Consider the following 18,181-nt stretch of genomic DNA (forward strand, 5'->3'; position numbering starts at 1 on the left):
ATATCTAATAACTTGTACTGCTTCAAAAAATTTGCAATTTAATTTCCTGTACATTTTTAATACTTCACAGAAAAAAATTGTATGTACAGCAATGTTTTGAAAGTTTTTTTACAATTTAAAGTGCTGTAAATGTAAATATAATATAATATCTTAGTACCTAACAATTAAAGGCTCATAATTTTGGTGAACACAATTTATTTTCTCTGAATGTGGTTGCTGTACATGTTGTTTTATATTTGCAAATAGGATTCTGATAGGTGGAAAACAATCAATATAAAGGATATTTAGAGCAGGCTTTAAATTAAAACCTTTTATGAAAAGGGCAGTTGTCAAATGTTTAGCAAAGATAATGATATTTGAGTCACATCACCTGCATCAAAATTTTTAAAAAACAATAGTTTTAAGCAGTCAGGCAAACAAATTTAGTAAAGCTGCAATGTTTTGTGTGTATAAGTATGTATCTCCATGATGGAATAAATATGGCCACTGAATTACTCTCTCTATGAATAAATCGGGGAATAGTCAGGAAAATGTGTATGTAATTTCAGGGACTTTAAATGAAATGGCTACACAAAGTTAATGGCATAGTATAGTTTGGGATCAATCTTTGTTTGTTGCAATGCTGGTGGGCCAAGTATTTTTGAGCAGAGCTATATTTCCAAGATGGTGCCTCAATCCCGCAGAGGCACGTTAAAGGTGATAGGACTGTAGACCTGTTCAGTGCTTAGAGCATGTAGGTGAAGGGGTGTGTGAAGTGCGAGCCAGTGTCGCCTTATTAGACTCGGCTTGTCCAGTCGGGCAGGCCCGTTAAGGCATGTGTTTGTTGGTGGTACAGCAGCCAGTCCAACGCTGAACATCATCACCAAGCAGGTTGCTGTATATTGATTGACTGTGTTCTTTGCAGTACTGGATTAATGAATACACAACATCATTGGGGCTTGGTGTCTTCCACTCAGGTGTAGAAGTATACGGCACTGGTAAGTGTACTTTGGGGCTGCTTACCTAGAAAGCAGTCAGTAGTGAAGTGTCTCTATTATACCATTTCATTACAATTATATGTACCACTCTTTTAGCTAACACATCATTGTGTGTTATTTGAACGACTCTACAGGTTTTGCTCTAACAGTGATTTAGTTCAGTACTGTGCTGTATTCACTATTTTCTGTTTGTAAACAAGCCTGAATAAACTTAAGGTATGTTTCACTTTATTTTAATTGCATTTTTTTTTCTGTAATATATAATTTAATTATTTTAATATACAATCCAATGCCCAGCATGCATTGCAATGCCTCGTAAAAATTTTTTGTAATTTGTTTGACGTAAGTACACATATAGTACAAAGAATCTATCTCAATTTCTCTTATATATATATATATTTATATATATATATATATCTTTATATATATATATCTTTATATATATATTTCTTGTGTGCGTGTGTATGTCACTGAACTCCTCCTAGACGGCTGGACCGATTTTGATGAAATTTTGTGTGTGAGTTCACGGGGATTCGAGGATGGTTTGGATTCACAATTGGATATTTTATCTCAATTCTGAATTAAGAAAAAACTAAAAAAACACGCTTTAAAAGCAAAAAAACTAAGCATTGTTGATAATTAGCCTCCATGGCAACGGGCTTTTGCATTGTTGTTGCCTTCTGGGTAACCATGGGAAAGGTTTTTGGTAACTGCAGTGGCGTGCCCAAGAGGAGGGGTATGTATAATGAGAAGATACAAAATATCCAGCGTAGAAATACTTATCGCCATATCCATATCTCACAAAAAGTACATTTGGGCAGGACAATGTCTGTCGGGTACGCTGGAAAGATATATAGAGATATATATTTAGAAAGATATATAGAGAGATAGAGATATAAATAGAAAGATAGAGAGATATAGAGAATTAGAGAGATAAAGAGAGATGCTTAGTATACGTTTAAAAAATTACATTATTAATAAATTAAAAAATTGATTGAGGCATTGCAACGCATGCCGGGCATTATCTAGTGTGTGTATATATATATATATATATATATATATATATATATATATATATATATATATATATATATATATATTTATTTCAATCTACATTATACATCTCTATATCTCTCTACCTCTCTATATATACACACACACACACATACATATATATATATACATACATAAATGTCTCACTATCTCTCTATATACTTATATCTCTATATATGGCTCCCTATCAATATATCTATCTCTCTTTTATATTTAATTCAAATAAATTCTGGTATGCGTGCACACTCATACAGTGAAAAAACACAAACTGCTGCTAAACTATATGAAATACACACATTTGTTGAAATGACTCATGCACCACCTATTGTAAAATGGGTGTACTAACTCAGAAACCTTTGCAGGCATATGCATAACAACTCGCTAAAGTTTCATTGTAATTGGATGAATGGTATAGGAACGCATATGAGACAAACAAAAAACATTTGTTTTTATATATATAGATTAGCCATTATAAAGTTACAAATTGTTTTGCTCTCCAACTACTAACCAGTTGACTTCTACTTCAGAACAGATCCCCACTCTATACACTAATACCTCCGTGAATACAACTCGCATGCCATCATCATTATTTGGACCGTAGAGAAGTTGAAATGTCATAAAATATTTACTGTTACTACGGCTCAAGCGCCACTTATTGTATGTTATCTCATCTAGACAGTAACCTTCCTGGTGTTTCAAAGGTCAAGTGTGCAAAATTTCATAGAGATGGGTTGAACTATGTGTTAACATTGAAATGGCAAAATATCATCAAGAAAAATTAAATTCTGTTTTAAAGCTTAACTTTATTGAAATCTCATCTAGATAGTAATCTTCCTCATGTTTCAGAGGTCAAGTGTGTACAGTTTCATTGCAATCAGATGAATGGTTTAGGAATGCATAAGGGACTAAACAAACAAACAAAGAAATATTAATTTTTATATATATCAGGAATTTGTATGTGTTGCACCTACAATTATTTGTAGTATGTGAGAACCACTGAGTTAGTGTTTAATTTTATGAATGATTGATTAATTTGATTTTTATTTAAATATTACAACTTTATGCAGCTACTTTAATAGAAAGCCAAATCACTACATTGTTAACAGTAAAATAGATTACAAATCTGTCTGTTATAAGAGCACAGCACAAGCATGAATGTCAATGCACGTGCGCAGCATTGCATTCAGAATGTACTGTAGTTTCTGACCAGTGCAGTCAACACAACCATTTTGTGCTTGGGTAAGCTGTAGGTCACGTGAGTAGTATATATTGGGGGTTCTGGGGACAGGTTCCAGGCTGTGGATTGCTAATGGGTTTGAATACAGACCATCATGACATTGTGGTGACCATATTGGTGTCAAAGATTCCTCAAAAATTACTTAAAATTCCTAAAAAAAATTTCCTTATTGTGAGGGAGGGGGAGGGGGGGGGGGAAGTTTTGAGAGAAAATTTCACGTTTTATTTCAAAAAAATGCCAGAGGCTTCAAATGTCCCCGAAGTGGCTTAAATTTCCCATGGGAAAGCCACCCTAAGCCGCTGAGGTTATGACCTTGACCTCAACCACTATCGTTGCGATTTTTGCTATAGTCGCCATTTTGGAAATCTGTAGAAATTTTAAAATTCACAAAAAAAATTAATATATAAAATTTTATTAAAAAATCTTTGCCATTTTGAATAGTGACATCATATATGCCATCTTGAGAATCTGTAATTATTAAGCTAGATAATTGGGAAATAATTTAAAATTTATAGAAAATTTATTTATAAAATTATAATAGTAAAATTTATTAAAAATAGGTACTGGGTTTGAACCCGGCAAGGGCAAAAAAATGGCAATGGATCCTTCCTCAACGGAAGCCAGCTGCAGACTAACCCTCTACCACTAATGTCAAGGCAGATATTATATCAGGCAGTATGTCATGGCAGCCATATTGTCAGTTGTCCTGGCCACCATCTTGAAATTCTGTAATTATTGACTTAGAAATTTGGGAAAAAATTCCAAAAATATAAAAAAAAATAGCGTATTAAAATAATGATTGACTCTGTCCATCAATACTTGGTTTGTTCCTTTACTGATGCAAAAAATTAATCAAATATCACATTAATTTATTAATAAAGTGACTGGTTTAAGAAAAAAAAATGAATTTAGTAATAAAATTTTATTATGTAGACTCTATTCTACTACAGGAACACTTGCAAAAGTTAGCAATCTAATAAAAATTTAGTTCATTATTGGCTTGAACTGACCAATTCTCAGCTCCAATCGGTTTACTGAAGACAGAGACCATCCAGATCCTTTATTGACATAGTCTTCCTCTTTTTGACAGAGTTTCTCGATACTCTGTTTAACAGACTGCTTTACATTGTCAGAACTGTAAAAGAGAGCATTCATAGTCTTGAAAGCACATTTCTTCACTTGGTTCTCGAACGGATACATTATATCTATCATGTACACAGTCCAGCCACAAGTTATATTTTAAAGGTCCGTGCATTGCTACTTCATCACTAAGCTGATTGATAATGTTCTGCTTATATTGTCAAGAAAAGTACAGATGTCTTTTGACTCACCAAACGTATTTAGATAAAATTAGTCTTTCAAAATTCCCCGAAATGCAGATTTGGCCAATTGAAATCCATTTCATTTACCTGTAATGCACTGAGCACAGTCTTGTGTTTAGTTTCAGGCCCATGCATCATCGCAGTCGGTTGCTGTACATCTGCTTGTGTGCATGTACACATACGTTGCCATTTTTTGCCCTTGCCGGGTTTGAACCCAGTACCTTTTTATAAATTTTACCATCAAAATTTAATTAATAAATTTTCAATAAATTAAAAAATATTTCCCAATGTTCTAGCTTGAAAATTATGGATTCCCAAGATGGCGGATGTTATTTCACTATTTAAAATGGTAGAATTTTTAAAATTAATATTTGTTTTTATTACATTTTTTTGTGAATTTTAAAACTATCCAGAATTACTAGCTTAATATTTACAAATTTTCAAGATGGCGGCCATAAAAAATGGCAATGATTGCAGTTGAGGTCAAGGTCATAACCTCAGCAGCTTAGGGTGGTTTACCCATGGGGAATTTAGGGACATTCAAGCCTCTGGAATTTTTGGGAAATAAAATGGTAAATTTTCCCTCCAACTGGTATTTTTTTACCTCGAAATAGGGAAACTTTGAGGAATTTTTGACACCAAGATGGCCACTATGATGTCATGATGGTGTGTATTTGAACTCATCAACAATCTACAGCCTGAAACCTGTCCCAGAAGTGCCCAATATATTCTACTCACATAAAAATCTTCCTTTCCAAAATTCTTTTAAAACTGCCCAATGCAAATAAATCAATCACAAAATTTAATGTATATTTGACATGTCATGACAATATGTAAAAGAACCACTTAAAGTGAAACCTCTAAATAATCAACCTTCGCATCACCGAAAACCTCTATAGCTAACTAACTCTTAGTTTGATCAGACAAAACTTTGTGAACAATCCAAGGCATTTTCACCTTTCTACAATAAACTGTTATTCATCTCTTCACAAAAAAACCCTGCTATAATTGAGTCTTATTAAAATTTCTCTACTTTTACTAATAAAAACCTTTTTTAAAATGTAGGATACAAATAATTATTTTAAATGTTTCAAAAAGTAGAAGAAAAAAATATTTCCAGAGTAGTACTTAGCCAAGAATGCGACAGTGTGTGTACTACTGACATTGGCAAGATGGACACGCTTGATATGAATAGTGGATGGTAATGGAGAATTTAGGGGGAGGGAGAATATAACAACTTTGCCTGCTGTTTGCTTTCAAATTTTTCCCTATGGTTTGTGGGAGCGATAGATTCACAAGATGTTCTGTTTGAAAGGGGGGGGGGGGGATATTTATTCTTCCCCTCCTCACCCTGCACACGCTCCTGGTAATGGATGCATAATTGTTAACTTGTAATCTGTTTGCATACCTGCCTGCAAAGATTTTTATCCTATGTGCAACAGTGGTTTTTATAACTGCATAGTTATATAGTTTTCATTCTTGTAAAAATTTACACATGAAAACAGAAACAAACTCTTAACGTCCCCAGATGCTGTTCAATGAAGTCATGTGTGAGTAATCATAAGTAATGAAAAATCATATGAAGATCTACAAAAGCGATTGTTCACTAGTATTTGTTTAACTGAAATCATACCTAGTTATACTGTCTGTAAATAACTTCTATGTTTCAACAACTTACAAAAAAATGAGATCTTTAGTTTTGTTTTATGGAATTTTCACTGCAAGTGGTTTTAAGTGTATTGAGTTCCGAAAATAATTTAATTTTGTTTATTAAACTGTAGAAAAATAGGCTCCTTATAGCAATATTTTGGTAGACAAATGATGGCAAATTTCTGCTAACAATTAGGTCCCATTTTTTTGCCTTTTTAATTTTTTCTGGACGTAGTCTGTGCTAGTTGCTAAGCTGATATTCTATTACACTATTTCTAAACAGCAACTAAACTAACAATATGTGTTTTGATTTGGAACAACCTCTATAAAACAATCAAGTTCTAGACCATTTATACAACAACGTAATCATTTCATTGATATATCTATACAAGTAATAAATGTAGGTTTTTGATAACTAGTTTTAGATTGGTGTGTCATTACGTTTTTTAAAAATTTTTTATCTGACCTAGATGATGATTTAACGTATTTTCTATCCTTCAGATGTACTTACATTTATCCCTCACTTAGCATGTCTTCAGATTGCGTGGATTCATTTAGCGCAATGTGAATTTTACTGCCCCAGTCTTGACTAGCACATCTGTAAATTCCAGTTAGTACGAAATCTCGGCAGGCAAAAAAAAAGTTTAATACGACGCCACAAAGTCTGTTTCAACTTCTATAAACAACAGATGTGCCGTGGGATACAGTTAGCCACACAAGAGGGGAAGAGATGCACGCGCAGGTCTGTCTACGTTATCGACTATTGTACAAACATCAGATATGGCAAGTTAAATTGCGGCTATGGAGTGTAAAGGACCAAATGTTTTTACGTCCGCGCGTATGCCGCCGTGCCGTACCTTTGTCGCTTGGCCACAGACCAGGCCGTGAACTCAGTCTAGCCAGTGGCAGGGAATTCACTCAAACAAAAGCAACGTCTGCCCATTCAGCTGCCGGTAACTGTACGTGCTTGATCACTCATAATGCATCATGTACAAGTATTTGAGACAAAACTAGAAGTATTACGGCACGCAGATAGTCATGAAGGACACACTTATGTTGGTCGTACTTTAGTTTTAAGCAAGTCAACTGTGCGCACAATCGTACGAATTAAGGACTCTTACCAAAAGTTTATATAAGTCTGATGCTGTTGGTTGTACTAGCATGAATATATTTGACATTAGATACCGGAACAGAAATGAACTGATGATTCACGTGGAAAAGGTTGTTAAATGAATGTTGCAATGAAAACAATAATCATTGGCCTGACAGGATTGGTGTGAACCAGGTGGTGATACACGAATAAGCACTTTAATTTTTGAAGAAATATAATATAATAATTCGGACAGTAATATCTGTTTCACTGTCAGTAAAGGATGGTTTGGAAAGGTACACGACGTGAGTTGAAGTCACGCCTGGGCGGGCATTGTAACATATATATAGTTAAGTGTTATTCAACACATTTATTTTACGTAAAGTATATTTTCCTACACAATTTTAGAACACATTAAATAAATTAGCCTTGCTATTTATGGAAACTAATGCTTCAGAATACGGGATTTCGAATAACACAAGCATTTTTAAAAACGATAGTCGTGCTAAGTGAGGGATAGGTGTACTCAACTGCTGTGTTAAAGAAGGCAATTGCACATTTCATTTAATTCTCTATGGAAATTCAAAGCATTGCCATATATTGTTTATAAGTACACAACACATTTAGTTTGATATTTTACGAATTTAAAATGTACATAAATATACGACGTGGAGCGTTGTGAGCCTAAACTCATCTTCCACTCCTCCGTCAGTGGATCAGGGCCAGCTGCAAGTCGTGTGTGCAGTATCTGGTCGGCGCCGTGCCTGGAAAGCTCAGAGCACATTGAATCAAGGATCAGGTGGACATTCAAGCATGGTATAAATTAAACCAAATGAGTCAACACTAGCTAACTATGCAGTGGTTAATGTGCCTCAGTAATATTTTTCACACAATATTTAAAATTTTTTTCTAAGTATATTTATTTTTATGTTTGCAAATTTGAAATTTGTTTTTTTGTCATACATCACAAAATGCATCTCAGAATAGTTGGCGAACGTATGCATTGTGAGCAAATATGAATATAGGAAACTTGCTGTTCCTATAGCGTATGTGTGCCGACTGATAAGACTTACTCTTTAGACACATATTGATGATTTCTTCTCCAGCATTATGAGTTCAGTAGCCATTAGGTTCTTGGTTATATACTTAAATACTCTACAAACTACAATTTTTTTGGTTGCAGTAATAATATTACTAGATTTTATGATCATATACATACTTGTATTGAAACATACATTATTCTTTATGACCACTTACTAGAGAATTGCAAAGTATGTCATTTAATTTTGCTTTCAGAATACGCTTATGGTGGCCATCCTTTTCCATTTTCTGGAATTTTTGAAATCTCTCCTCGTGATGCTGAAGAACTAGGTGAACAGTTTCAGTTCAGGTAATGTACTCACTCATGTGAAGTAGAGCAATGCTGATTGACAAATTTTCGCCAGTACGCGAATAATGCCAATTCAAATTTTTTACCCGATTCACCGATTCCGAATCTATCAAGGGAAAACACATTTTGGTTTAAAAAATTTTATAAAGTTACTAAATCTCCCAAAATATCTCATTCTTAGAAAAGCATGCATGCAAATACACATATATTTAAGTTTGAATAAACAAAATTTAATTAAAAAAAATAAAAGATAACCTAAGATGAACTGAATGGGATTTATTTTCTTAAACGAGCAGTAATATAAACACAAAAACAAGTGAGTGCTTACCAAAAGTTTGTTGTCATTAAACATTTGACAGGAAACATTCAACAATTCTTTGCCTCACTATAAAACATTTAACCAGCATGGAGTTCAGAACTTCTAGATTTTTATTAAGAAAAACCAACATTATTAATTTCTCTGGCTTCATTGACTGTCTTTTAGTGCCATAATACTCCCACGTGTGCTGAAAAGTCTCTTGGATGGAACCCTAGTACAGGTACACACGGGTACTTTGCAGCCAGTTTCTTATAAATATTATGGTAAGTCATCTTCCAGGATTGGAAAATAGTTTCCTCAGCCGACATTAAAAGTCCAGCTAAATATTGTTCAACTTTCAGTTCTGCATGATTTTGGTGAACACTTATTTTCCTTTAGCATTGCCCTGAATGCCTTCAAAGAAGTTGGCTTCTGTTTCTTGGGAGGAGAGAACAAGTTTTAATTTTTAACCACCGTGTTACCATGTCCTGCCCCTGTCGCCCACCCCCTCAGCTGTCACATTTGTCACGCTTTATACTGGGGGGAGGGGGGATGCCGGACTGCTGCTTCACATCTCCAGTCTCCATCTGGTTGGTTTCACGTGCCGCACTGCCACTTTCCGCCCGCCTGTTGGCCCGGCAGGTGCTGATAGTGACGGGTGACGTGACCTGACTGGCTGGTATTCGGATGGATGAAGGGAAACTGGGAAAAAAACAAAAAAAAAAAATTTCAATATGCATGGTTTGCGTGATCTTATCTTGAACAATGTTGATTTAATTTTCCATCTTAAGTCATAAGTCCATAAAGTCCATAAACTAGCAAGAAGGAAAATTTTGTGTTTCTATCACGACAGCTCTTCATGACATCATCAGTATAGTAACTGCAACATTTCATTATGAACAGTGCAGCCACAGCTCCACAAGATGCGCACATATTGCAGTATCCATCTTGAATGTATAGAAACTTTCCTGTGTGCGAAGAAAGTATAACTTGCTGCTGAGGGTTAGAAAAATTAAATACAAGGGGGGGGGGGGGGAAGAGTGGGTGACTGCTGCCTCTTCAGCAGACGGAGAGATACCAGTCCGCATGGCGACACAGTACTCTGAGACACAGTACGCAATGACTCCACTTTCACTTGTGCTTAGAATTCTACTGAAGACAAATATAGAGGGCAACACAATTTCGAAGGTGGCCCTTATGTAAAACAGTTTATCCATGTTTTTAACAGGATTTCAATTACCCGGGCATCTGTAGGTCCCAATTATCATTGATAATTGAGAATTTACTGTACTTGAATTGTGATTGCCAATCCATAAAGTCTTTTTCATAAACTTCCAATCAAAAAGTTTGGGGTTGCATTATATTCAGAGTGGCATTATACTCAGGTAAATACGGTACTTCATTTATTGTGCAATTGTCCTTACAAACAGTTTTTGTTGTTTTAGTGAAGAACTTCAGAATTTTAAGTAAATTTTCAATTAATTTTCTACTCAGATGATGTCAGACTGTTTAAATTTAATTCAGAGCAGCAAAGGGAAACCACAGTTTTCTGTTCTAAACATCACTCAAACATAGTGTATGTAGAGTCCCATCTTGTTTCATTTTCATCCCTAGCAATCTTATGCCCTGCCAAGAGTCTTTGGAGCATTCAAAGAAAGCTTAAAACAACAACTAAGCACCTGCACTTCGCCACTAGAGTTGTAGCACTAGGCAGGTTAAAACACCAATGTTGGACGACCAGCTGTACAGTATGCTCTGTGCATGGACTTCCACATAACCCTACCCTTTTTACACTGAGGACACCTGACTCTCTGATCCCTGTTGCGAGTGATTCCCTGGGGCCAGGACAACAGCGACCCCTCGAGCTGCCGTTTAGGATGAATGTATGTCCGTAGTTCGGTCTATGTCGTTAAGGCACTGGTCTCTAGCGGCGAAGTGCAGAGCAGCGCTCAGACGCGTCTGTCGCGGATGACAGGCGAGCTACCACTGAATCCCACGCACCGCCGCACGGCGAGCGGGAAGCAGGGGAGGGGAACGCACGAGTTGCGTGGGAGACAGTACGCGGTCTGGGTCCGATGACACCGTCGTTTGTCACACCAGCCGCCACACTCGGGTGCGCTCACCGCTCGAAGCACCACTCAAAGCACTTTGTTACACTCACGCCAGGACCAGACGGCTATGGGCAACAGCGGGCCTAGGGACCAGGATAGACACGACAGCTGTCGTAAACACCACTGGTTATATTTGCAGCATTATCTCCAACCAATACATCCACTTTGTCAAGTAAGTTCCAACTGTTTATCACTTCTTCCAAAAGCACTTTAATTTTTCCAGCAGTGTGGTTGTTTTGTGTGAAAGGAATGGCTTCCAAGCAAAGCTCTGGTGTTTGTCACCTTGTAAAAAGCCTAAGAAATCCTGATTCAATAGCAAAGACCAGAAGTCACATGTTACAGACATGTGCACAACATTTGCCAATTGTTATTTAATTTTTGCAACAGTTTTATGGTACATATCTGAAATCAGTTTAGGTGCAAGATTTCTTTGAGTAGGCAGAACAAATTTTGGCTTAGCCTTTGACAGAACTTTTAAAACCCTCATCTTCAAAAAAAAGAGAAAGGCTGACATTCCATAGATACCATCAGTTCCTTCCTGTGCTGAAAGATGGTTTTTAGAGTATTTTTATTTGTATTCCATGTGGCTGCTCAATTCAGCTGGCGAGTTGGATTGCTAGAAGATGTGGAAAATGTTGCACTAAAGTTTTTAGATTCTTGAGAACATTGAACTTCCAGGTTCACTTGCAGCTGGAGCTAGAGCTGGATTTTCACCAAAACTGCTGCTGTTATCTTCGGTGGGAAAAAATGATGTTTGTGCAGTCTACTTGTGGCACCGGCATTTCAGTTGAGCAAGGCCAAAAATGTAAATGTTGTTTAGACTAACACACACTTCAGCAATGTAGTCGCCACAAAAATAAAATTAAATAAAAAAAAAGTACCATAATTAATTTTTATTTGTGTTTCCTTTCCAGGTGTGTTATTAGTTTGAAGTTGTAAATTCATGACTTTTTTTTTCTGTCATGTGACCATGCAGCACCACAAATTACACAACATGCTTTACTTTCATCGTCTTGCAGAACTGGGAAATACTTCCACACAAAAGATATAATTTCTGTTGTACACAAATCATTTACTTCTCTAACTGATACTCACAACTGCATAGTTATGTTCAATCTAGTCACAAAATAAATATTCTCCATTTTCAGTTTATAAAAGTAAAACATATCCTTTAATCAGTTCATTTCATTTGTTTCCTGCCAGCCCGATAGTTGCCAAATGAAACATGAAATTACAAATGGAGCTAGAAATAGAAAATTTAATTATTTCATATGTTATTGTATAAAAAGATATTTTAATTACAGGAAAATATGAAATATATTGATTCATGAAATAGAAGATTAAAAGAGCATTTAAAAAGTGCAAGATTGCAAATATTTGTACATTTTATGATTAAAAAACAGCAATTCCAATACCAAATCAATGAGTGTGGGTACAAAAATTCATGGTACAAAATATTTATACGGAAATGCTTTTCATGTGGTCGCCTTGCACTGGAAACAGTAAAAGTAATTTATGTTATGTGAATCCTTATATTTCTCCATTATTTTTCAATTCATTTTTAAAAACTTGACATGAATTACTTAAAAATAAGTCACCGTCACAATATTACAAATAATTCTTCATGGTTCAAGCAGTTGGTATTTTCTATTGTTTGTAGTGCTAGTCATACTGTAAATAAATAAATTTTATTATCCTATCTAACTTTATCATGTTGGTGATGTATTTATTTACAATGTATTCAAATTCAGGGAACGTTATTAAAACACAGGATGTTTAAGTTTGATATGTATGGCTAGCATAAGTAGCTTAGAAATGATTCCAGTTGAAAGTATATAGTACTCTGAAAAGTGAAAAGGATATTTAGGTGATAGCAGACACATTTATTTTTCAGTAATAGGGGCCAAAAATTAACAACTACTATATGTGAATCAACAGAAACGCTGATCCGACTAAATATCTGCAAAATCTGCTTCTGCAGATTCATATCGGTACAGCTTTAAAGTGAGTTTAATTTTAAGGCGATTGGTGCACGGTAAAAACGGTCACAGGCCCGAAAACAATGAATTTTGTATCATATGATCATTAAAGAGTCTATATGCCTATGTGGGTGACTGTTACTATGTAGGGAGGTCAGGAGCATAGTTCCATCTCGTCAGTGGCGTGATGGCCTTCAGATGGGAAGGGTGTCGCTGGCGGTCGCTCTGCGGCCTGCCATCTAGGAGGAAATAACAGAACCTCGAAGCTTGTATCTCGCTCTCCCTCTAACACACAGCCGATACCGTTCTATCGCGCCCGGAGGAGGGGAAGGTTTAGCAGGTTTCTCTTTCTTTCATCCTTCGCTTCCGATTTTGGTTGGGGGAGGGCGGGGGTTGTAGGCTGTGAACAGGTCATGGGCTCAGCTGCCCGCAGCGGAGAACGCCTTTGCGATTACAGAGCTGGATCATTGTTTAGGCGGTTGAATCGACTTACCACTGTACATCGTGAAAAATTATTAAAATTGAAGCTTTTTCATGCCGGCTTAGTTCTGTAATGAATAGAGAATACAAAATTGTAAAAACAGAGCGGTGGACAGCAGCAGCTTCTTGTACTAGTGCCGGCGTCGTGACTGTTTTCGAGGTATTCACTAGCTTGGGCGTTGCGGGCGAATCCATGTACACTCATAATAATGTTGTGGCTATTGCGAGACTATCTTTAACACAATCCCAGGAGATTTTTACTGTGTGATACGGGGCAGAGTTGAGTGAGGCAGATAAATATGGTATTATATTAGTAGTAGTTAATTAAAATAAAAGTAATCTTTATCAAATATAAATAAGTATGATGTTATATTAATTGTGTGTTAAGGAAATCGACGATTAAATCAAAAGGGAAAGGACAATTTGTCTTCTGTAGCATGATATAATTGTAACGTTTACATCTATAATGAGTAGGAAATATGAACTATAGACACAAAGAATTTTAACAAATTTATTGTGTAAAACGAATGGAATTTTTTTTATTGTCTACAACATTTACATTCACAGATTGCAATAAGAGAGTTAATGCTTTATAACAGATACAAAACTTATTTTATATATATATATATATATATATATACACACACACACACACACACACACACACACACACACACACACACACACACACACACACACACACACACACCAGTCATATATTACTAAGAATTTTACTAAGAATTAAAAATGAAAGCACATACATTGTATTAAAATAAACATAAATTGTTTACATGCACATCCTAATATTTTCCTTAGATATCTCTTGCATAATCAATTTTTTATTGATTCATTATTTAGCATTGTCGAATGTTATATTTATTAAAAATTTTCAAGATATTTTTTATGTAATGATAAAACCGACTGTTTGGGCAGATTAATATTACATCTCTTTTTAAAAAATTTTTAGAAACTTGAATCTGGTAAAATAAGTTTTTTCTGGCAGATTTTCTTTTTCTGTGCGACAGGTGGTGCAATTATATGTACGATTACATGTGTAACGATTGCTGAAACTTTGTTTAAATTTTTCTCTCGTAAAGAGACCGCCCAAACACTTATGATTTTTTTTAAAATTCTGATGAACATTATTTTTGTAGGATGTTTTGTTTTGGGATATGTTTTATTTTTATTATTATTGTTATTATTAGGCCTATACTATGAACATACATTTTAATTGTATAGTCTTGTGCTATATAATTAAGAATCGTTTACAGTATCTAATGACGTCTTGGAATTTCATGATGTGATTGGCTGCTGCTTCGGCGGCGCGGCGTTTCTAACTTCCAACCAATTTAATTGGTTCGAATCTTTGAGGCGCCCGACCCGTTGCATATTAGGATTTCGAGCGTTTTAGTGAGTCTGTGGGTCCAGCCTGGTTGAATAGCGTCTCCTGTGTCAGGAAAGGTTTCGTTTGGCAGTTTGATTGAATAAAGACCAGTTGACACCTCAAGTGAGCTTTGGTCAAAGATAATAAGTGCAACGGAACGTTGGTGCATATTCATGATACGGGATCTGCATTAGCGAACATACTACGGGGGAAATAATCAGGTTCACATCTACAGTCTCTTAGGTAGGCCATTTTGAATATTCGTTATACATTTTAGTTACGCCGACGCCATTTTGGTTACTAACCACTAGTGCAGTGGAACTGAAAAGTGGCTTTTGTTGTGTAGAAAGCTTGAATGCAATATACTTTGATTATTAAATGTGCCGGAATTGGTTATTTCTTATTTCATAAATGACAGTTACGCAAATACAACCCTGCACAAATATTTAGGTTAACAGGTCCTATACATATTTTCTAGTGTTTTACTGACTGAGTTATACTGGACATTAATTAAATTGATCGCTGATATTTATACTTTTAAACTAAATTTTGGATTTATCATTTTATGTGAACTCTAATGCATTAAAAAGTGTAACGCAACACTACACACAGGTAGTGATGTCTAGTGCACTGCCCTATGCACATTAGTTAACTAAAAAATAAAATAAAATATTAATTACTGATAAATAATATCTAGATGTCGTGATACAAGTAACACATGCTTATCTGATATTTTTCTCAATTAGAGTACGAAAGAGGAAGACAAAATAATTAACTGATTTTAAGACTGATTTATTACTTACACACAAATGAACAAATACCACGTATCCCTCAATACAGTAATTCCATTTGACCAAAATATCACTCCAATTTTTTTTTAACTATCGTGGCCAGGTACATGGGCACGACTTCGCAAATTTCAATGTTTCACGTAGAGTTCAGAAATGGATTTACAGTTCGAAAAATTCACTAACTCATAAATTAAATCAATTGTCCGATAAAACATAAGACCTATAGACTCAAGACCACTAATATAGTTGTGCATTATATGTTCATATGATCGTGCCATTAATAATACTGAGAGGCTAATTAATTTATTAAATATAATATTTAATAGCGGCTGGTTTTAGTTTAGCCCAGCAACATCAACAAAAGTCATAATATCAATCGGCAATGTTAAAAAGTTGCAGGGCGTCAGTACAGCGTTAGTGATAAAATAATAACAAAATGGCCATACCTGGACTAATGATATCTCCTGACGTTAATAACTTTAAAATCGCGTATTCCCGTTCACAACTTAATATACCATCAGCAGTCTGATGATAACCTTTTTATACATACTATTATTACCGCACACGTAACATAACTTATGGTAGGCCCGCGTCAGGAACGTCCTGACGCGGAGCTGCACGCACCAAAACGGCCAAAACCAAGCTTCTTTTTAGTAGCGTAACTTTTACAACAATAGGCTCGAGGCACTTTTTGAAAGTTCCGCCGAAACCTCGGGCAATTTCTGGCAGTGAAAAACGTAATTCCAAAAGCCGCAATTACTTAATAATTACATAGAGAAAAGCCCAAACGTCTGCAACAATGTCAGAAACATAGTTCAAAACCCAAACTAATTAAACATATAAATTTAAATAACGTAGCACAGAATAATAAAACTGTAAACAAACATTTGAAGTATTAAGGTTTCAGTGTGCTGTGCAATGTAATATTACAAAAGGACATTTGTAATTAGTGTGCCCGACATACTGGCATCGCTAGCTAACATTTCCAATTTTTTTTTATTTCATATAACTGGAATAGACTAGTGTTGATTTGATGTTCTAAATAAATTTTAATAAATATTAAATCTATTTTTTTGGTTAAATTTAGATGTCATTCTAGTGTGCACATAACATACCCTAACTAAAAAGAATACACAACTGATGTTCTATGCTGTCAAAACATATTAATCTGGAGGGTAAAAATTTATTCATATGTGTAAACAACCAACACAAAGAATAATCACGAACGAAATTCTTAATTAATTTTGTGCTGGCACTTGCACTATGACTGTGCTATGACGTCGAGCGCCACTCTTAATATGTGCTATGACTTGACAATGTGCTGGTTAGGTTTATTATGTCTGTTAACAACACATATGAAAGCATGTGTTCGACACTCTCTCTTAAGATTTTTATCTCGTTGCAACTCACTGCAGGTAGTATCATAGGAACAAACCAGGGCCCCCACATGGCCGGTGCTACCGTTGCTAAAGAAAAAACTTAAAACAAAAAAATAGACAATTTTAAATAAATCATAGAAAACAATTAAACAGTAAGGCCTGAATTTAGTTATTGATGAAATATTACACCAGAGTAATGTTATTCGGAATATGCTGTGCGTACAGAACGTGTCTGAATCTACAACTGTGAGTAACAAAACCACCACCAATTGACGTGACACCATGTTGACAGTGCAGAACACTTACACTCATTTATTTGCCATTATTGAAAATAAATTTACGTTGACAATCAAAACACCGACTTCAAACTAGTTTTAATGTGTTTTAAAAATAATTGTGGAAAAGGTTAAAAAAAAATTATAACTGAAACAATGTACATAAAGGAAAACATTTTTTTTATCTCGGTTAGGAAAAAAAAGGGGGGGGGGGGGGCATCATGACTTTTAGCAACTGGGCCCACAGAATGATGTGGGGGGCCTGGAACAAACATATACAGGAAAATTATATAACACTTTTACTCTACTCAACTAAATAATAACAATATTATTAATGATTTTAGAAGTTTATTATATGAATTAGGTATGATTTGAGCAAGAGACAGTATAACAATGTCTCGACAAAATCAGGACAAATATTGCAATTCAATATTTCAAAATACTTTATTCATTGGTTGATTCGTTATTATATTTATGATAAAAACAAACGCTGGAATTAGGTTGCGCACATATAATAATGCAAATGTTTATTTGGCCTGTGGTTGTTTTCGTGAGCATCGACACACACACACGCTATTAGAATTTTACTGGATAAAAATTCTTAAGGAAAATGTTATTGTCTTTACCTCGGCGTATCTCCTATTAATATTTTGCGGTAGAGTCTGAAAATCCTACACTCATATCACCTCTGGGTAGTGTAAGTCGCGTATGTGAAATATCATTTAATAATTCAATACATTTATTCATTTGTCTTTCTCATGTTTA

General features: G+C 35.1%; 1 protein-coding gene across 4 annotated transcripts in view; it reads left to right on the forward strand.

The window, feature by feature from the left end:
- Positions 1-18,181, forward strand: part of LOC134527398 (deubiquitinase DESI2) — a 46,417-nt gene that overhangs the window by 5,939 nt on the left and 22,297 nt on the right. For all 4 annotated transcript variants that reach the window (XM_063360061.1, XM_063360058.1, XM_063360062.1 and 1 more), the window contains exons 3-4: positions 905-977; positions 8,626-8,719. In XM_063360061.1, coding sequence (XP_063216131.1) covers positions 905-977; positions 8,626-8,719 — 167 coding nt within the window. The remainder of the gene's footprint in view (positions 1-904; positions 978-8,625; positions 8,720-18,181) is intronic.

The sequence above is a fragment of the Bacillus rossius genome, chromosome 1, assembly GCF_032445375.1.
Source record: "Bacillus rossius redtenbacheri isolate Brsri chromosome 1, Brsri_v3, whole genome shotgun sequence".
Taxonomy (NCBI): domain Eukaryota; kingdom Metazoa; phylum Arthropoda; class Insecta; order Phasmatodea; family Bacillidae; genus Bacillus; species Bacillus rossius.